A 21,220-nucleotide genomic window follows, 5' to 3' on the forward strand; every position below is an offset into this window, starting at 1 on the left:
TGGAGCGGATATTTCCAATGTTGAGACATACATCAATAGTTTTAGCAAGTCGTCTGTAACCTAACTGTAACGGGTGCAATGGCCCAATGTATTGTGAAATTTACATGGACAAAGGATGTAGAAAATGTTCTAGGACATTACTCCAAATACTTAACTACCGCGTTGTTAATTCCTACTTAGACTTTGGCCGAAGTAAAAGTATAAGTGGCTCATGCAACTCAACTGTGAAGAAGTGAAGACAGCTCAACTGGTACCTACTATTTGTTTTCGTTACAATTACCTAGTGGTACCGGCTTTCAAACGGTCAAACAATGGGGGATTTTAAAAGGACGGAATTCGGTCTTAATACTATAAATTAAGTAAAACATCGTAAAACCTCTTACAACTAGTGAAAACGCCTCTGAATAAGGACAGTGGTAGTTTCATAGTTCGTCATCTACTTACCGCGAAAAAGAAAAGACTTGCAAGACACGCATCTTTGTTACTCGAGTAACTTAGATGCAAGAGAAGTGTGTCAGGATCGAAGAAAATGGAATTCGATAATCTCTGCTTACCCCCGATGGGAAATAGGAGTGAGTGTCTGTATGTATGTTATAGATAGCAGCTTACCGTTTTAACCGCTTTTTCTTCTGTTCCAGATATAGGTACATAAACTTACCTAATTGGGGTAAATAGCGAATATTTATGTCCAATGCCCAACATGGCTACATACACAGGCTTATTTCCCACCGGGGTAAACTTCGATCCTAACACTAGTTATATACTTACTACAAAACGCAATGGAACACAGGTTATTTTAATGATAATATCATCATCAATTTTTTAATAAATATTTATTCCAACAAAATGTATTAACTTGATTTCAAATAACAATGGGTTACTCAATAAGTTCATCACACAAACTTACCTAATCCTACAATAACGAGAGCACTGCTGCGCAAGTAAAAACGTAACTTTAGGTATAATAACATTAAACTAACTCACACATCCTATACGGAACGACGTTCAAATAAATATGATAACACAACAGCTAATCACACTTTGATAACACAACAGCATTCCTGGTGACATTAGCTGATCCATGGTAAAAGAAAACCTGAGCTGATCAGTGGGGTTAAAATGACCACATCGAACCACCATGCATTGCGCACCTTTTATGCGCAAATGTCAAAATGCAACATTACTTTTCTTAGATGAATTGCTTCAATGTGGCCATTTTGACCCCCCAGTACACATCACCGTTCTGGAGGTGTTTTGTGCGTAGGGTTTTGACGATCACGGGAACTTAGCCGTTCTCGTGAAGGTTATTCTACTTCACTACTACAATTGGGTAGTTTCCTAGGTCAAAGATGATTTATGAAATTCTGATTACTAATTGTTACTGGCAATAAATTTATTTTATTCTTATTCTTTCTAAATAAAGACAGTAACGGTAACAAAAAACGTTTTCTTTTTTCTATATATAACTTATTTATGAATTTTAATAAAGAAAAATGTAATAATAATTGCGACATTTTGTCACGTTTTTCTATGACGTCACAGGTTGCTTTTTCATACAAATTCGATATTAATTTCGTGTTTTGACGTTTAGTAAAAAGTAACTGATTTGACTATTTGGAAAATACCCTATTATTGCATAATTATTATAATTAAATTACTAACAATATTTTTCACTGTTTTACTAACATAATATATGGATATAATGTGCTTTCATTCGAAGTAAACAATTTATTTATTTTGACAAATTCGTTTCAACTTTGGGGCTTTGAATAATTGGGTTTTTTACGTATGTAGTATCTACTTGCTTAGTTAGACTCAACAAACATGAGATCTCTACAATCGTAATGGATTACGTATAAAATTATACAGAAGAATAATATAATATGTTATGTAATATTAAGATGAATTTGAGCAATTAACAATCCATATACGTACATTACTGTATTATTGCACGACTGAGGAAACTTTTGCAAAGTAAAATACTTAAATACAAGAAATATATAATAAAATATATAACGTGTTTGTTATACTTATTTTTTATTAATTAGACGGGCGAATACTATACTCTATATAATTTATAAAAATATGCTACAAACGTGACTACTGGCCTTACTTTTTAAATAATACTACCAAAGCCGCAGATTTCATCAGACGGCTGTATTGTGTTCATCACTCTACTGTATAACGTCTATATCACAGTTTTATACACGCTCTATATTATACTTTTCGCTACCACTACAATACTTCGAAAAGTATTTCTCAACGAGTTCTTACACCGTGTATCGGCGCCTTTCTTATAATGAAAACCACGCAAGCGTCTTTTTAAATAATCACGGTCTGTTGTAGTTTTCTCCAACAAAACCTCGAACTAGGCTATGTTCCTCAAAAATTCACAATCGCGTTGTACAGTTTTAATACGAAAATTGGTAAAATTACCTATTCTCTCATTGCTCGGGTACCAACATAATTATTCAAAAATACAATGTAAATGGCAGAAGCATAACAAAAAATAATTGTTGCTTGACATTTGGATCAGATTATATTGTTTATAATTATGTTGCTACCTATATTGCTTCACTTTATTTTGATTGGAATAATAATGGGTGGAAAATGTAATTGTGCCTGGGTTTATAACAAGGCTCATTATTGATACCCAAAAACAAATGAAAGATGCATATGCCTGTTATCCATGAAATTAGAAGGTTAAACGAAGAAAAAACTGAACAGTGCCATCTATATTGTTATTGAGGAACGCAGCGTGGAAAGTCCTTCATTGAGACTACATTTTTTTACCTGGATTTGAACTAGCTCGTCTATTGCGAGGTTTTGTACATAAAAATTACATCTGTGTGTGATTTTTTTTTAAAAAGGCGTTTACGTACTTTTCATAAGACGATATATATATAAGTATTTTGAGCATATTTTAGATTGAAAATGCATTTATAGTAGGTACTATTAAATTACTTAGGAATACAAAATGAATGTGCATATAGATGGATAGTAGGTAGGGGGTAACCCATGAAATCGTTGGTGTGGTACTGAAACTGACAGAGATGCATGGATGAATACTTTGTGCCGACCCCACTTTGAATAGGATAAGCGCAGGAGGATGAAATACTTAGGAATACACAGAAACTGCAAGCATTTGTACAGGTCTAAGCTTTGTTCCAAAACGACGCAAAACAGTAGCATTAAAAAAGTACCGTTAAATAGACCTCTGACTAATCCATTTGGGATATGGTCGCGGGCTTATGTTATGTATTAAATAATCATACACTTTACGTTACTACGTTACGTTTACGTTAATATTACATTGAGTATATGCAGCTAAGCGTTAACAATCCCTAATAACTATTAGCCTCTCTACGCCATTTTGTGCTAGCTTTTTTACAGACAAACAATATCATACACACCTTACCTAAGAGAAGTTACTCCTAGTAAACGCAATAGAAACAAACATATTCATTTACGTATTATGTTTACATAAGTTGGCTAAGTTTTTCAATATCTGCTTTAGGAACATTTAAATTAGGCAAAATTTACAGCACAGACACAAAAACAACTTTCTAACATTTTATAGGTCGTCTGGGTACAAATTCACGGTACAAATTGTATCAGTACCTACCTGTCTCGCTTGTCTTTGGCACCATTTATTATCTTACGATATGACTACTAGATTTCTTACGCAGCCAATCAATCAAAGCCAATCAGGCTTGTGCCTTCTAGCAGGCTGTAAATTTGGGTTCACTTCACACGAATAACGATTGATTCTAGTCTGTTTTACAACCAAGAACTAACACGTAGATTCTCAACAATGCTGGCGCGCCTGCGGTGGCCGTGCCGCAAGTGTCGCGCGCATTGATCCAGGGCCAGTCTACGCCAAGGTCACGACTCGTGCAGCAGTCGCTGGTAATGTGGAAAAACTTCGTACAATGGTACATGCAAGCCAAACTCCAGTGCTACTAACACAGCGAACTCGAACCGCATCAGATCTTTCCGGTTGATACGAAATGTTGTCTCTATGCGCTGAAATTGAAACAGAACTATTCAATTCTACTCCCAACAGCACTGCTGAAATATGTGTACAAAATTACAATTCGTAGTCACATTCGTACCTCTATGAGCGCCTTCAACTGTTCGCCTTTAACGTCATTTAGTTTCGCCGACAGCAGTAAACATGCGCCGGCACAAAGTTTTCGGTTATCTTTGTTTATTAGATTTGCAAGAATTAACTTCTCGAAGTACACGTAAGCTTGTGCGACGGACAGTAGATCAATGCCGCCATTGTCATGCTTTGCAATCTTGCGCATTTCTTTTTTTATGCTGTAAAAAATTGCAATTACTCTGAATACCTCCTTCTGAATCCTGTTGCCGTAACATGCTCGCCTTTTACGCGCGACGCGATATATGAACCAACGCTATTGGCTACTTGACTACGCTATACATAAACCATTTTTTGGTTCAAATTTCGCGTCTCGCGTCCTATATACGCGCAGCACGTTACGGGGGCAATTGTATAAAAAGGATACCTCAAATATGTACCTTCTTAATTTACTAAGCGTAAGTTTAATATGCGGGAACTTCTCTCTAAACTTGTCATTTAATTCCTTCTTCAAGTCTTGCGGCCGCACGTAGTCAATTATAGAAGTCATATAAGACGTAAACGTTAGAAGGGTCCTATGTTTACCGGCGATTAGTTCCGGATCATCGAGGACGTTAGGACAGTATGTAACCTGCAATATACATATCACATTAAAAACAATTGTAAAGGAGTCGTGTGTTTTCAGAAACTAAAATGTAAATACACTAACCAAACGATCGTAAGTATAAATGCAAAATTCCATGTATGTGGGATATAACAAAACTAAAATATACATACATATTTTTTTGAGCGCATGGTCGTTTCATCCCAGTCAAATGATTTACTGTCGATTGACGAGTGTGGAGGCGACGCCGCCATTGTAGTCCTCTGAGACGACTCATATGAGAAGCACCTACAGAAAATGACTCTTAGAAAAACGGTACAAAATGCATTTATATTAGAAGTATGTTTTATTGATATTCATGCGATCGAGACTCGTGACGGCAATTTCCATGCACTATACAATGTGCTTTAAGAAAATATTTTCACGTCTTTAAATTGCATGCTGTCTGTATAGGCATAGGCGCATATTAAATAACATAATAACGGTCGTAAGGCCCACGGACCTTATAAAATCCAATTCTATTATTTAACTATTGTATCTGGAAATTTGAGCCTTATGACGATCTTTAAAGTGAATATGTGTTGAATATATTTTTCACTTGATAGCTCCACTACTTTTGGCAAATAAATTACTTTGTAGCCTAAAAAAACCATAAGTGTTAGTAAAGTGAACATGCAAATGTGCTATAAGCAAATAACTAAATACAATTCAGAAGTGAATGTGAAATGTAATTGAGGAATCAATATCTTCAATTTGAATTTTATTTCTACAGAACTAAGTTCCAAAATCACAAGTTTGGTTATCATTTATCTACTATAGCTTACAGTCCCAGAAAAATCTGGCCATTTAACACTAACTTTGGATCAACTGAAACATAAGATATTGGTAATAAATATACTAGTTTATAAATTTCATCTAGGTAACTAGGCTGTAGCAGGGTATTCTAAGAGTAACCAATCACCAATGCATAGCATAGCCAAACATTTCTTTTTCATGTTTACCATTTTTTATCCTTGTGCCTCGTCAATAACTTAGTCCTGAAATCCAAATGTTAGTGATGAAATGAATGTGATGATGTCAAAAGTGTTAAACATGTTGTGGTGTATGCTTTGATACAGTAGAATCACTAGTGTATTATGAAGTGATGTACCTATGCAAGTATTGTATACTTATAATATGAGGATTTATTACTTGTGAGGTGAGACTCTAGTGTTTAATTAAAGTTCTTTTAAATGAATGTGAATAATTGTGTGCAGTAATCATATCCATATTAGTAATGGCTATAAACATTTTATTGTTTCCTTCCTATTAACTGTTGTAATTGAAGTGACACTTAATTTAACAGAGATAGAACACACAATATTCATAGAAACAGTGAACAACTAAAAGTACAAAATCTAACATGCACAAAACATCTTTGAAATAACATTTTGAATATAATGCAAAGAGCTTGAGCAAAGTTTTTTTTTATTTTTTTGTAATTTTAGTTGATAAGACTCACCTAGCTATAACATGAGGGTGTCGGTTCATCACTTTCCAACTGGGTTTATCATGAAAGTCCCCTTCATACATTTTCCTGTATTGTTCTCGGGTACAAACTCTGGATGGTACCAATAGTTTTGAGTATGAAATTTCTTGGCCATTCTCTTCTCTCTCCAAGCCAAGAAGATCAAATGGATCCACTCCATTGTCAGTAATTGAAGATAGAGGCCTTGTGCCAGAGGTGTTTCGCCTACGCCCTCCATCTTTCCTAAGATCAGCACTAAAAATAATAAGTACACCACTCTTCACACACAATCTTCTCATACTCAATACATAGTTCATTATTAAGAAAATACAAAATAAAATGTACACTTACCGAGCAGTTTTGATAGTTTTTGAATATGGTATAGTACTAAACACTACCAAAGGAACCCCTTTGCCCAGTGCAAATGCAATTCTTTCATCTTTGAATGTTACACCTTTAGTTGGACGCACAAAACGAACTTCATTTATATATGATGCATGATTTTCTGGTATGCTAGGATTACTTGCACGGAAACGGCCTAAAAATATCAAATATTATAGCTAGACCAATACCTTAAAAACACTATAACAAAATCATTTGGATACTTCCTTACCAAAGGTCAAACTCTCAGAGCTGCTCTTATCATCTGTAGTAATGCCAGCTATAGATACAAGATGTTTTTTTGTTCGGGAAGCAAACTTTTCTGAAGCTGACGAACACCTGATGACATTCAAACATTAATTTTATTGAAATTGAATATTATCACCAATATTGACATATGGACATGTTTGTTTACATTTACATATTTACCTATCTCTGAAAGAGTGATGTATTGCGCCTTTAATAGGAGTAATAGTGCTATTATATTCAGAATCTGAGCTAATAGAGTGATTGTCGATTCCAATGCGATGGACTGGACTGCATTGCGGCAATTTGTTGCGGTTACGAGTAACGCTCTTCACACCACTACTACTATCATGTTGGGTGGCATCACCAGATTTCTGGCCGCTATCAGTTTTATCTTGCTTTGATTTATTAGAAATCTGGCATAATTCCGTATCTCTAAAAGAGCCATCAAGAGATATATTTGATAAAAAGGTTACAGCAGCTAATCGTCGTCTAGCCTTCTCGTATTTATTACGGCTGTTCGACATTTTAGTAGACACGAAACTTTTATCAAGCCCCTATTAGATAATTTTAAAATTCGTGAGATCAAGGCTAATTACACTGAATTTATTTACTATTCTAAAAATCCCAAAACACTGAATCTGTCATCGATCGACCTGTCAAATACAGTTGTTGTTGTTTAAATTCGCCTTATATAAGGCAGGCAAAGATCTGAGGATCATACAGCCTTGGCTTAGTAATTTAATATTATAATATAATATATAATAATAATATCTTTATTTCGTACCATTAAAGCCTTAAATATATGACAATATTTGTTTACATTTATAAATGTGTAGTTACAGGCTGTGACATAATTGCTATGAGTCGGCTGTTATCCCTAAAAGTTTTTTAAAACTGAGCTAAGGATACCAGCTACCATCCAAAAGTTGTATGCAAAAGCCAAAAGTGAGGGTGCTGACAATGAATATTGTTATAATATTTAAAATTTGAATGATATCAAGTTATCAATAAAAATATTCGAAATTAAAGAAACTTCAGAAATTAAATTGAGGCCAGTGCGTTTTCAATTCAATCTCTTTATCTCTTTCATTTAAATGCAGATAGATTTGGATTAAGAAATATTGGAAATATGTATTGCTTTTTAATCTTCCTTGTAGAATGGCAAAGAATGGCGTTATGCGTTAAGCACTATACCTTCGCAGCCACAGATAAACACTGGTGCTAATTCCTGTAAATACCATCTAATTTTATTTTAAGTTATATCTGTCATTTTCTTATCCGCCGAAAAGGAAAGGGACGGGTAATCGACAAGCATAAAATTTATGGAACACACGTCAATTTTAAGCACAAATCTAAACCAACCGTCTAAACATTTTACATCAGTCAATAACCCGACACAGTTAAGTAGACAGCACGTTAAACGGATTGCATACCAGCGACGTACCTTTTGATTCGCCCGGGTTATTCATTCATTTACTCCAACTCATTCTTCCTAAAATTAAGAGCTGTGAATTATCCGTCCCTTTCCTTTTCGACGGATACGAAAATGACGGATATAACCTAAAATAAAATTAGGCGGTGTCTGCAGGAATCGGGGCCACTGACAGACTGTCTGACAGTCTGACATCGATATGTCCAACAGTACAACAAGTCGGGCAATCGTCAAAAAAATATAGTTTTATTTCAGTTTCTAAACGTAACATGCAAATGTCAAATAAAAGTTTCGGTTTTTGAACTTTTTGACAACAATATAGAGAACATGTAAAGGGCTCAGTGTTTTGTGGAATATTTCCTGATTATTACTCTCTACAAGCAATCAAAACATAATAAAAATGGAACCCAATGTTCCTGGTTCATCGAGTACATCGAGAGCTACGAGATTTATGATGGAAGGTGTAGGAGCACGAGTAATTCGGGGTCCCGATTGGAAGTGGGGCAAACAGGTATGTCGCCAATTGTTTATTTTCTGGCTGAAATCCTGTATTTAAGAGGTTTGACTATCACGCGTAATGTTCTCTGTTGCATGTTACAGGATGGTGGAGAAGGTCATGTGGGCACAGTGCGGAATTTTGAATCACCTGAGGAAGTTGTTGTTGTCTGGGATAATGGAACTGCTGCAAATTATCGATGTTCAGGAGCTTACGACCTACGTATCCTTGACAGTGCACCGACTGGTGTGAAGCATGAAGGGACCATGTGTGATACTTGTCGTCAGCAACCTATTTTTGGTATGTGTATTTACTTTTGGCTGTACACTGAATATTTTAACTTTCACTTCCTCATTAAATTTAGACAAGGCAGTCCATATTTATAATTTATATGAACATGTCAGTGGACATGCGCCTTTCATGCTGCTAGTTAAAATAATGAATCTTTTATTAAATTAAAGGTATTCGCTGGAAGTGTGCAGAGTGTAGCAACTATGACTTATGTTCTGTGTGCTACCATGGAGACAAGCATCACTTAAGGCACAGGTTCTATCGCATCAGTGCACCTGGAGCTCAGAGGTGTCTAGTAGAACCACGACGTAAGAGTAAGAAGCAAGCTGTCAGGGGCATATTCCCTGGAGCTAGGGTTGTCAGAGGTGTAAGTTACCTATCCACAAATGCTTCTCATCAAAAAATCTAAATGCTACTGAATTTGTCTTCAACAAAACATGAATTTAATAAATTATTAAATTTAAATTTTGAACATTAATATTTTATTATGATTTAAAAGCAAAATCATTACGTTTTCATTCTTATTTGTTGTATGTGTTTAATATTTGTCTGATAATCCTTTTGAAACATAAACTAGTGAGGTGTTTAAATTTTATTCATGAGAAGTGTATTTTATATTTATTGTTTACCTGACTTGTGACAATTACCAAAAATTATCACACTCACAGTGTGCTAGTAACCATAGTATATCACAGTTGGTTCACATAATATCTAAACACATCAGGGGGTTTAAAAAGGCCACATCTAAGCAATTCATCTAAAAAAGCAATATTGCAATTTGTCATTTGCACATATAAAAGTAAGTGCGCAATGCAAACAAATATCAAATAGTTTCCTTTTTAACCGCCAGACTACTAGTTCAAATCAAATCAAATCAATTTATTTGCAAGAACACATAAAATACAAAAAGGTGGTAAAATAATTCAAATAACAATGTTGTGATGTGTTCGGCCTGCATTCAAGCGTACAAATATACATAAAAAATAATAATAAAGAAATGGTACATGGAACAATGGTAGTTGTTAATTTATTTTTATGTTTTTGTGAAGATTTTTAGTTAATTTCCCACTACTACTGAAAGTTGTTTTGGTACATTTAAATGTAAAACATATTGCTTATAACTTTTGGCATTGTTGCACAAAGGTTGACTGGCAATGGGAAGACCAAGATGGAGGGAATGGCAGACGAGGGAAGGTCAATGAAATACAAGACTGGTCAGCTGCTAGCCCTCGCTCTGCTGCCTATGTCGTGTGGGACAATGGAGCTAAGAATCTCTACAGGGTTGGCTTTGAGGGCATGGCAGATTTAAAGGTATTAACATTAGACAAATATTTCTTCTGAGAAAAAAAAGGACATGTAATAATACCCATTTCAACAATGCAACATACAACGTAAGCTCATACTATATTCTCAATGGGTCAGTCAGAGGGAGATCTATCGTAAGATTAACTAAATACCTGTTTTCCTCTGAGCTTTCTGATTCAATGAAACTAATCATCTTGAAAGATTGTATACATTTTGAATATGACCTGTTATGTGTGTACAGTTGTTTATTATGATTGTTACTTTTGTTATTTGTTTTTCAATACCAATAATCAATAATCTTTAATATGCTTAAAACATGGTTAATTTAACATGGTAACGTTATAAATAATATTTTTTTTATCATACACTATGTTTATTTTCTCCAGGTTGTGAATGATGTTAAAGGGCAGAATGTATACAAAGAACACTTGCCACTTCTTGGAGAATTAGGCCCTGGACGTACAGGCCCTCATGGACTGCAAGTTGGAGACCAGGTTAGTTGATGTTTTGTTATCTATACTAATATTATAAATGGAAAAGTGTGTGTCCGTTTGTTTGTCCGTCTTTCACGGCGAAATGGAGCGACGAATTGACGTGATTTTGTTAGGTGGAGATAGTTGAAGGGATGGAGAGTGACAGGCTATTTATTGTCTCGTTTTGGTTAGAAAGAGACAAAAATGTAGGTTTGCCAAATGTAGGTAAGTGGGGGGTTCCCCACCTACCTACATTGGAGGGTGGAAGTAGGAAGCTAAAAATTGATACATTAGCAAAAGGGGATTCGTGTTACCCCGAATTTCGAAGCGAAGCCGCGTTTTTATCTTTATAGCTCAAAATCACACAGATCATTAAATGTTTTCTGTCTTTTGGCAAACCTACATTTGTTTAATCTACAATTCTCGATTCCATTGCTTGTGATTTTGTTAGAATCTACTGATTATATCTGATGGCCTCTTTCTTTCATGTCCCTGATGACTACTTCTTATAAACAATTACTTCTTGCGGGACTACTTCTTAAAAAGGTTCTTCTACAAAGGGTATAATGAAGCTACACCTCCGTGGATTCAAAAGCAACAGCGGTCAACAGTCATACTGATTACTTTGATTGTGACAAATAACGCTACTCTACTCCTTTCGACCCTGGCCATGCTTTAATCTACAGCATAGCATTAATGTATTCCCGAGGGGGTAGATAGAGGCGTATAGTATACATCCACTCCTCGCCAGCTATGTTAAAGTGTACATGTAAAGCCTTGCTGCACGGTTTTACATGACACTGAATAAATTATGAATCATAAACAGCCTATATACGTCCCAGTGCTAGGCACAGGCCTATACGTAGAGCACACTGCTCCATTGCGGGTTGGTGGAGGCAAATGAATCAATTTTCTTATTTTCAGGTGAACGTAGACTTGGACTTGGAGATAGTCCAGTCGTTGCAGCACGGCCACGGCGGCTGGACCGATGGCATGTTCGAGTGTCTCGGCACCACCGGCAAGGTGGTAGGCATAGATGAAGACCACGACATTGTTGTCACATATCCCAGTGGAAACAGATGGACGTTCAACCCCGCTGTACTTACCAAGGTAATTGTGTTGTTGTTGAAGAAAATTGACACACAGTTATGTTGCTTAACTTGATAATTTTAGTTCATCACACTCTAACTTCTTAAACAAACATGCTTAGCTATTTATGATTATTTTTATCTACATTTAAATTCTGAGAATGTAAAGTTCTGGGAAAATCTGGTTGGGACAGCCTGTTTCAGTGGTTTGCTGATCGAATTAGGAATAACGAAACGCGTTTCCTGCGAGTTTTTAGTATATTAACAACATGTTCGGTAGTCAACTCTGGACCCTGTTTAGGTAAATCTTGGTCAGCGCCTAATACGTATTGGTGCGGGATGGAGTGTTACCATTGTATATTTAGTACTATTCTTTATTCTATGACTAAAGTAAGACCCAGAGAGGGCTATGTAAATGTAGGTCGGCGCCCGATACGAACTGTAGTATCATTGCTTTTTGTATGGCGCAGGTGTGTAGCGGCAACCTGAGCACGTCGGCGAGTGCGAGCGGCGCGGCGGGCGGCGGGTTCGCGGTGGGCGACCTCGTGCAGGTGTGCGCCGACCAGGAGCGCGTCAAGATGCTGCAGAGCGGACACGGCGAGTGGGCCGAGGCTATGGCCACGGTCAGTACTCATTTCAAAATGAAAATAAAAAATCCCGGTCCACTAACCCCCTACCTACCTCATTAAATCTAAATATAAGCAAAGAGTTAGACCTAGCCGCACCACATCGCACTATCACATGCTTCTATCCTTTTCTATCACTCAGAACCGTCATTTGCTAGAGCGAGATAATGCGACCGACCACTCCTTTTCAGCAGATAAGAAAATGACAGGTGGTCGCGCCAGCGGCTGAACTTAAGCACGCCTTACCTTTCGATGAAACCGCCAGCGAACGACGATATCCCCGGGGATTCAGAGCACATCCTTTATTTCCTGTCCATTTTACAGCGTGAGACACTTATTTACAATAGAATCTTACAAATTCTTAACTATCGAAGACAAACATAAAGTTCAGCCGCTGGCGCGACCAACAGGTATAACTTAGTGTCCGCTAGAAAGAGCACAGGTTTATCAGCAAAAAACTAAATGACGGTAGGAGGTTAATTACTTCAATAAAATCTCTTTACAGACACTCGGAAAAATTGGGCGAGTCCAACAGATCTACCAAGACAACGACCTCAAAGTGGAAGTGTGCAATACATCTTGGACTTACAATCCTAACGCCGTCACCAAAGTCGCGTCGTCTGACGGCAGTATCCCTGGGAACTCATCAGGTGTGTATCGTATACTATATTCCTTGTAGTTCAGAGTTGTGTATTACTCTACACACCTTGGACACTGCATACAAAAATCTCATTCTTACCGTGTGCCGCTTTCCCTCGTAAGTGCGAGCGAGACAGTCTCGCGCGCTCCTCTTTACTCCTTAGCGGCTTACGGCCATTTAGACTAAAGTAAGACCTAGAGGGGGTGAGGTAAATCTTGCTCAGCGCTCGATTAGTATTGGTACGATGCAGAGAATTCTATACCGTTCTATGTGTTAGTTATTCTTTATTTCTATGTTGATTTATGAACACGTGCTTTCACCGGATGAGAGCTCTCAGAGCTACTGCAAATCTAAAATAAGTCACATAAAAAAGGAGCGCGAACTGAAACAGGTCGTAAGTGTTCTGCTACATTAACACTTGTATCAGGTTAGCCTCATCACATTGGTCTAACTGAAAGCTCATAGTGCGGGTACGTAGTCTATCTTGCGATGGATGTATTTCTGACTACCCCAATTGGGATATAGTCGTGAGCTTATGTTGTTAAAAAGTCACGTCCAAAAATATATAAAGACTAGCTTTTGCCCGCGACTTCGTCCGCGTGGCGTGTTATAAAAGAGAGATCTTTGTGTGTGTGGGAGAAAGGTTAAAAAATGCTTAATTTTATTATTTTTAAATGAGGTTATAGTATAAGTAGCTCAGTTAAATAATGACTTGTTATTAATTTTTAGATTATTAGGTTATGAAAATTTGGTTTAATATAAATTTAGGAAAATACGATCAGTGGAAGCTAACCCTGAAGTACCTATAAGCTTTCGTCTGGAATTCAGAGATGAGAATGTTTTTTTCATACAAATGTTTTTTCCCGCTAATTCCCATTCCCGTGGGAATTTCGAGAATTCCTTTCTTAGTGCACCTCTACAATACCTAAGCTACGTCCTTTCCAAATTTCAAATGCCTACGTTTAGCCGTTTAGGCTGTGCGTTGATATGTCAGTCAGTCAGTTTCTTTTATATATTTAGATGACGTAATAAAGAGCATGTGCTGCTCTTGCTTTTATTTAGTTACTGAAATAGGTCGTAAGTGTGGTGTGACATTAACCCTTGTTTGTATTAGGTGAACGTATATCAGCGTTACTGAAGAAGCTGTTCGACGTGACGGGCGACGCTAACGAGGAGCTGGTGAAGGCGGCCGCCAACGGCGACGCGGCGCGCTGCGCGGACATACTGGCGCGCAGCGACGGCGCGCAAGCCGACGTCAACGGGGTCTTCGGAGGACACACCGCGCTGCAGGTGCTGGCTCGTTCAGTGTTGCCGGGCGGGTAGGGCCACTGGCCACTGCAAGTGAGCGTGTACCAGCGGTATACAATAAGCAACCCTAACGAGGGGCTAAACTAAGGGGCCACGTTGCGCGGCGATATTGGCGACGTCGACAGGGTTTTCGGAGGACATACTGCGCTGCAGGTACTGAGTATGTCCTTACCAGGATACCAGGTGGATAGCAGCACTGGTCACTACCCATGGTATAAGAGGAATATGTAGTTGGATTAGAGTACCTGACGATGCTTCACCTCAGAGCAGTTTCTTGATGTTTACACAGCAGTGGTTCGTTCTTGTATGGAGTACTGCTGTCACCTTTGACAAGGCTCTGCCAGCTCGCAGCTGGCCGCTCTCGACTCGGCGAAGCGACGAGCAATAAAGCTCGTAAACAATGACGCGTTAGTGAAGACTCAACTCCAAAGTTTAGAACACAAACGAAGGGTAGGTTGCCTGTCGGTTTTTTATAGGATACACTTCGGTGAATGTGCGGTTGAACTTCACGAGTTAATTCCACCCACTCCATTCCATCTACGGACAACCCAACTACGGCATCCTTATGTTGTGGATATACCACCAATCCGCTCTAAACATTTTGCCTCTTCCTTTTTGATACGAATAGCAAAGGACTGGAACTGTCTGCCGTCGTCCGTTTTTCCAACTCGTTATAATGTGGGAGTCTTCAAGACTAGAAGAAATAGGCATTTGCTAGATAACCGTGATCCACCCTAGACCACATCGTCACTTACCATCAGGTGAGATTGTTATCAAACGCGAACCTATATTATAGTATTAAAAAAAACGAACTAGTCTGTAATTATTAATAAACACTACGCACTCAGTACAAGTACTTATGTACATTATAACACACAAAACTTATGTAATGTACCAGGCGGCCGCTCAAAACGGTCACGTGGAAGTGATCCGCACCCTGGTGGAGGCGGGGGCGGAGGCGGATGCGGAGGACCGCGACGGGGACCGCGCGGCGCACCACGCCGCCTTCGGGGACGAGCCCGCCGCGCTGCGGGCGCTCGCCGCCGCCGGCGCCGACCTCAACGCGCGGAACCGGCGGCGACAAACCCCGCTGCACATCGCGGTGAACAAGGGGCACTTGGGGGTCGTCCGCACGCTGCTGCAGCTAGGAGTACATCCTAGTCTTCAGGTAAGTCATACTTTCACACAGCGCGCGATATAAATGAAGGGCCGAGCGCACTGCACTGCGAGCCCTCAAGCACGGAACGGACGACAGAAGCACATGTAAACGAAGTTAGTTTTAATAAAATCGTGATGATGTAACACTTCAAAATGCCGTTCGATTGATCCGTTACTCGGTCTAAAATAGTAGGCAGAATTGCACAAAAATCAAGCTTTAAGACACTTACGTAATTTCTTTATTACTCCGTGTAATCTCCGTGCTGACAACATCGTTTTCTTGACTCTCCTGGAATTCCTGTGACCATCTTCTTTTTTGGTGAAATATTTATGCTTTCTTATTACTCCGTAGTCTCGGTGATGCATATTTTTATTATTTTATATGACAATCCACGCTTCCACACTTATATTGATGTAAATACAAAAGTAACTCTGTCTGTCACCTTTTTGCGCTGAAACTGCTAAGCCAATTTAGATGCAATTTGATATGGAGAGAGTTTGAGTTTGAGAGCTGGGGAAGAACATAGGTTAGTTTTATCCCGAAAATCCTTTAAGACAATGAAAAATCGCGCTATAACCGAAGTCCACGCTGACAAAGTCGCGGGCTGAAAGCTACTATACCTACTATATTTCTCATATATATTTATATATTTAACAATCTACTAAAAAATCTGCTGTTTCTCCGCGGTTTTCGTAGATACCGAGAGAAACTCAGTCAACAACTGCTATATATATTTGCAATATACATACGGAACTGAAAATAAATTAAAAATACATTAAAATTTTCATGAATTTCCCGACAGCAAATTCCACTGGGTATTAATTCAGAATCGATGTCTGAATCATCCACCTCAGTATTCGTTACGATGTCACTCCAACCCTTTATATAGATAATACGTAATATGTATACAGTATCATTGTGTACCGATGTTTTACACATACGGATGTCTGCAGATGTCAGAGCTGTCATTTGTCATCTTACGCTTGAAGCGTCAGATTAATATTGATAGTATGAGACGTTAGCGACAACGGAACAAGCACAATGCCTCCATAATGTATATATTAGGCTTAAAGACCAAACCCGCTGACTGAGTGAATACTCGTAAATCGGCCACAAAGCGTTTAAGCGTCTTGAAAAGGACACAAAGTGGTATTCATATTGTGCTTACAAAGCTACGTGTAAGCCCTGGATTTTGTAAACGGTACATTTTATCTCGATAATTTTCTTTGAAAAACCACTATGTTGATAAACTGTTGGATTGAATACCCATTTTTTATAGTAAATTCATTACGTTCAAAACAACTAATGCTACATTAGTTACGGTTGTTTTGATGGTATTCTACTTGCCAGATACTGTTTTCTGTAACCCTAACTTGACCTATTTGTGAAACACTGTGCCTGTATGCTCCAAATAAAAAGATAAAATAGTACCTTGTTAATTTCCTTTTTTTTCGTATGTAACTTAAACAACAAAGGTAGTTGACTGTATTTTTTCCTTTTCAGCTGTCTACTCTCTGGAAAATACTAAAGATAAATCTAAAATCCGTTTTCCAATATCTCATTTAACGCTGGAGTTATGTGGCATTCTTACAAATCAGCATTTATGTGTACATGCACTAGGAACATGTGACGTCACTTCTTTCTCTCTAGTTTCGCGTGGCTGTAACTATTTCATTTTTCAACGAATTTCGATACCGTTTTCACATTTGGGTATCAATTTATGTACTTTTGAACTATAATGAAAAATGTATAATTTTTCATACCCTATTATTTTATCAGCCTTTTATGTGGGACATAAAATACATAATTTGTCTTAGTATTCAAGCACGATATAGGTTTGAGTTTGTACTTGACATCCTGTTAACACCCTGTCGAGCCAATTTCATAACGCAGCGAAATGAATAGCTTATAAAATGTGAATTAACACGAATCACGCAATAGAATCGCTATCAATACAGTTAAATGAAGCATGATTCTCTAACGAAATCACTATCAATATTTTTTATCCCACCTAACAAGAAACAAATCAGAAATTATCACGTGTGAATGAGTGTACACTTTGAGGGCTTTAGAGATTACATCCTCTCAAATCCTCTTACCGTAAATTATTTAAAAGAGTCACTAATAAGGGACATAGCAACACGAGTTAATTTATTATATCACCGAATAGCACGCCACGGATATAATACCAACTAGTTAAATCTGTAACTTTTTAAACGTCAAAACACGAAATTACTGTGGAATTTGTATGAAAACGCAATCGTGTGACGTCATAGAAAAATGTGACAAAGTATCTTAATCATTATTACATTTCTTTATTGAAATTCATAAATAGGTTAAATAGAAAAAAGGAAACGTTTGTCTTTATTTAGTAATCATAATTTCACAACTTATCTTTAACTTAGGAAACTACCTAATTGAAAAATGTTACTAGATATTCCGATGAATTCAATATAGCATACTATTACGAGACAAAGCTTTTTTAACCCCGTATAAATGAGATTGGAACTACCGTAAGTGAATGAGTAGACGCTCTGACGCCTTTTACGTTCATATCCCATCGCATCGACTACTCCATTACGGCGGCTATCGTCGCAAATCAAACTTTAGTTTTTACACTTGTGCAGATATACGTACTTTAGTACTTACGTATTCCAATTTCGTCAAATTTATGAAACAAAACAGACAATTTTGTCATAAAATATAATCGCTACCAGAATTGTTGAAATAAAAAACAACAGTTATCCAAACTGCCGACTCTAGAATGTGTTAGTTTGATATTTATTATTCTTTTTCTAATCCTATAATCCCCTGCTGGGTTGCAGGGCTCGAACAATAGATTTTCACTCGTCGCGAACTTTTGCAGCCCTTGTAGCTTGCTCCCACGACATGCCGAGAGTTTTTAATTATTTATTTATTTGTACACAAATTTTTTTATACCCATCTAAAAACTACCGCATGTGTCAAGTGTGGCAAAATGACACTATTGTGACGTAACACAATTATTCAACTATATTAAATTGTAAAAAAATTAAACATCCACTAGACGATTACAGAATACCACTGCAAATTTACATCTCATCAAATAAATCAAAACACTGCTGAATCTTTGTTCAACAAAACACGAGTTTAATTATAATTTGGCATGGAATATTTAGAATTAAAAACCTTCTGATAATAGGTAGCCACTGTAAAATATTTTTCTTTCTCTTCATATTTTTCTGATAATCTTTACGAAACTATTTTTGCTAAGAATTTTTAGATATTACGTTACATATTTCTATCACGCCTCTTAAAGCTAAAATTGAAATTATCCCAGTTAGCAAGCGCCCATTTTACGTTGACATCTCATCCTGTGCGATGCTCCATAACGGCAGCAATTATCGCAAATCAAACTTAACAATTTGCATTTCAGCAGACACAGTTGTGGGAAGTTGAGAATTTCCCTAGCATGGCGGTTGTACTGAAATTAAACTGGCTTTATGTAACTGTAATCGCAAACAAATTACGCCGCTATCGGTATTGCAATCTCTAGCAACGATGGGATTCCACCCCACCACCTACCTACCTACCCACTTTATCGCTACAGACTTAAACCTTTTACCATTTCTTTTGTATCTAAGCGTAATTATGGTTTGTAAAGTTATATTTATTACGTGATTACTTGTATAACATTTTGGCTACTAAGTCAGTTGTCACTGCTGATCCTTTCGTTTTCGATCTGTAGATATAAACGAGTTATTTCTGATATACAAAGCATAACTGAATTATACAAAGCACGACTAACACACACGGTTAAGTCAAGGATTACATAAAACCACATCAAAGTCGATCGCATTATCCGCAATAAAGTTCAGTCAGGTCAAAAGTCAGTTATAGAAACAGATATACGGTAAAATGTAGTAGATAGTACGAGCGATTAAACAACAAAATGATTTGGATCCCCGGCGCTCAGAGCTCGGTTCATTCCGCAGCAGCGTTCCCGCCTTAGTTATGTAGAAACTTAGTTCTTTGTATTCCTATCCCGGCAATTAAATTCATTAAACGTGGAAGTCGGATAGTTCTTAGTTAGTCAGAATACTTCCGCTATTGGCGTGTACTTATCCCAGATTTGCGATCATATTTAGACTTGTTCAAGAATAAATTAACTTTTCAACAATTCATCGCAATGCAGCGGAGCTAGTTGTGGTATATTGTGGGACCCATGTCTCTTGGACTTTTAATCTAGACGAGTCGAGTTTCAGTCGGTAATGAGTGTAGCGTCGCTCTCAGACATGCGGTCGCCATAATTGCCAAACTTTGCTCCGACCCTACCCCCCTTCCCCTCCACTTGTCGCGCGCCATTGTTCTCATGGTAACGCGTGTGTTAGATGCCTTTACTTTACTCAAAGCCACTTGTAATGCCACGCTAGATGAAGGATGATTGTTCTAAGATAATCATCTTTCATACTAATAATGATGGATGAATATCTCCTTGGTGCCGTCAATACCGAAATTAAGCTTATTGTTTTCGCTCTGTTTCCATTCATGACTTCGTTTTAATTAACTTAATAACTAGATTTCCAAATTTATCAACCATTTATCTGGCAGGCACGAGTAAAGGATTACGTTTGTTGCTAATTTGAAAACACGTCATATGATTTACTTATCTCTAAAATCTTTGTTTAATGAAATAACTATTCTAAAGAGCTGAGGGCATATTGAAGCGCAATTGGGCGTAAAGCTATTTAAATCTGAATAGGGCATTGTGAAGGCGCGTCACCTTGATTCAGCGACGGCGTCTCTTCCTTAATAAAGTTAGAGAGCCGTCGCCCGCGGAGCCGCTCGGGCCGCCGCCGCCGCCACCCGGGCACCCGGCCCCGCCGCCTCCGGGCTCTTCAGCCTCGTCCTGAACGAGCTAAATAGCCTAATCTATCCGTCACTGCTTGTTATCTTCAATGAAACATAAGTGCGCGCGAAATCAGTAACACGCCCAATACATAATTATAGTAATAATTTTGCGTGTCCCGGCGATTAAATGATAACTGACATCAGATCGGCTAAAACAAATTACTAATTAAGCTAGATCCCAATACTTTTCTAATATCTCTTTCATGTTGTATGAAGAAAATATCTGTTATTCTGGAGAATCAAAGGGAGCAGTGTCTCACACGCGCGCTCAGAAAACATCCGTCATTTCTTTTCCTCCTTTTGCCATAACAGCGCTAACGGAAACTTAATAAAGATCCAGACATAAATTACGTTAGAGCTTGTGAGAACAATAACAAATACCTATTACCCTAATTTGATTTCCTACAGTCGGCGATACGTACGGTGCAGATTTTTTATGTGTACTCAATATTAGATGTTTATTGTTACCCCGTCGCGCGTCGTAAGGAAGTACGGAAGACGGTGTCAGAAGTCAGCAGAGGCGCCTGTTACGTAAATATCGGCTGGGCGTGTTGCGAATTGGACGGAATACGCGATGAGGGGAGGCGTAACTCCCATTCCCACTGTATAAGTAGATGTATTCGACAACGAGTTAAAATAAGTTTACGTCTCTTCAAAACGTGACCGACC

The 21,220-nt window shown here is 37.8% G+C and overlaps 2 protein-coding genes across 4 annotated transcripts in view; one reads left to right on the forward strand and one right to left on the reverse strand.

Annotated features, from left to right (window-relative positions):
* Positions 1 to 814: 814 nt before the first annotated feature.
* Positions 815 to 7,493, reverse strand: LOC126369448 (CDK5 and ABL1 enzyme substrate 2). 3 transcript variants are annotated; one of them, XM_050013872.1, is made up of 9 exons: positions 7,024 to 7,493; positions 6,827 to 6,933; positions 6,565 to 6,751; positions 6,208 to 6,456; positions 5,708 to 5,743; positions 4,880 to 4,994; positions 4,543 to 4,733; positions 4,116 to 4,323; positions 815 to 4,026 (listed from the first exon to the last, which is right to left on the reverse strand). In XM_050013872.1, the coding sequence occupies exons 1-9, from the start codon at positions 7,365 to 7,367 to the stop codon at positions 3,886 to 3,888; spliced, it is 1,578 nt and encodes a 525-aa protein (XP_049869829.1). In that variant the 5' UTR covers positions 7,368 to 7,493; the 3' UTR covers positions 815 to 3,885. The 3 variants fall into 3 exon arrangements, with proteins under 3 accessions (XP_049869829.1, XP_049869827.1, XP_049869833.1); XM_050013870.1 differs by having other exon boundaries at positions 6,208 to 6,468; XM_050013876.1 differs by lacking the exon at positions 5,708 to 5,743 and having other exon boundaries at positions 6,208 to 6,468.
* Positions 7,494 to 8,592: 1,099 nt separating this feature from the next.
* Positions 8,593 to 21,220, forward strand: part of LOC126369288 (E3 ubiquitin-protein ligase MIB1) — a 131,920-nt gene continuing 119,292 nt past the window's right edge. Inside the window, exons 1-10 of the mRNA XM_050013649.1 lie at positions 8,593 to 8,786; positions 8,876 to 9,071; positions 9,233 to 9,429; positions 10,206 to 10,373; positions 10,754 to 10,861; positions 11,765 to 11,950; positions 12,399 to 12,551; positions 13,060 to 13,204; positions 14,309 to 14,484; positions 15,401 to 15,670. Of these exons, the coding sequence (XP_049869606.1) occupies positions 8,676 to 8,786; positions 8,876 to 9,071; positions 9,233 to 9,429; positions 10,206 to 10,373; positions 10,754 to 10,861; positions 11,765 to 11,950; positions 12,399 to 12,551; positions 13,060 to 13,204; positions 14,309 to 14,484; positions 15,401 to 15,670 (1,710 nt within the window). The 5' untranslated portion in view covers positions 8,593 to 8,675. The remainder of the gene's footprint in view (positions 8,787 to 8,875; positions 9,072 to 9,232; positions 9,430 to 10,205; positions 10,374 to 10,753; positions 10,862 to 11,764; positions 11,951 to 12,398; positions 12,552 to 13,059; positions 13,205 to 14,308; positions 14,485 to 15,400; positions 15,671 to 21,220) is intronic.

Source organism: Pectinophora gossypiella, chromosome 1, assembly GCF_024362695.1.
Source record: "Pectinophora gossypiella chromosome 1, ilPecGoss1.1, whole genome shotgun sequence".
In the NCBI taxonomy this organism is placed as follows: Eukaryota; Metazoa; Arthropoda; class Insecta; order Lepidoptera; family Gelechiidae; genus Pectinophora; species Pectinophora gossypiella.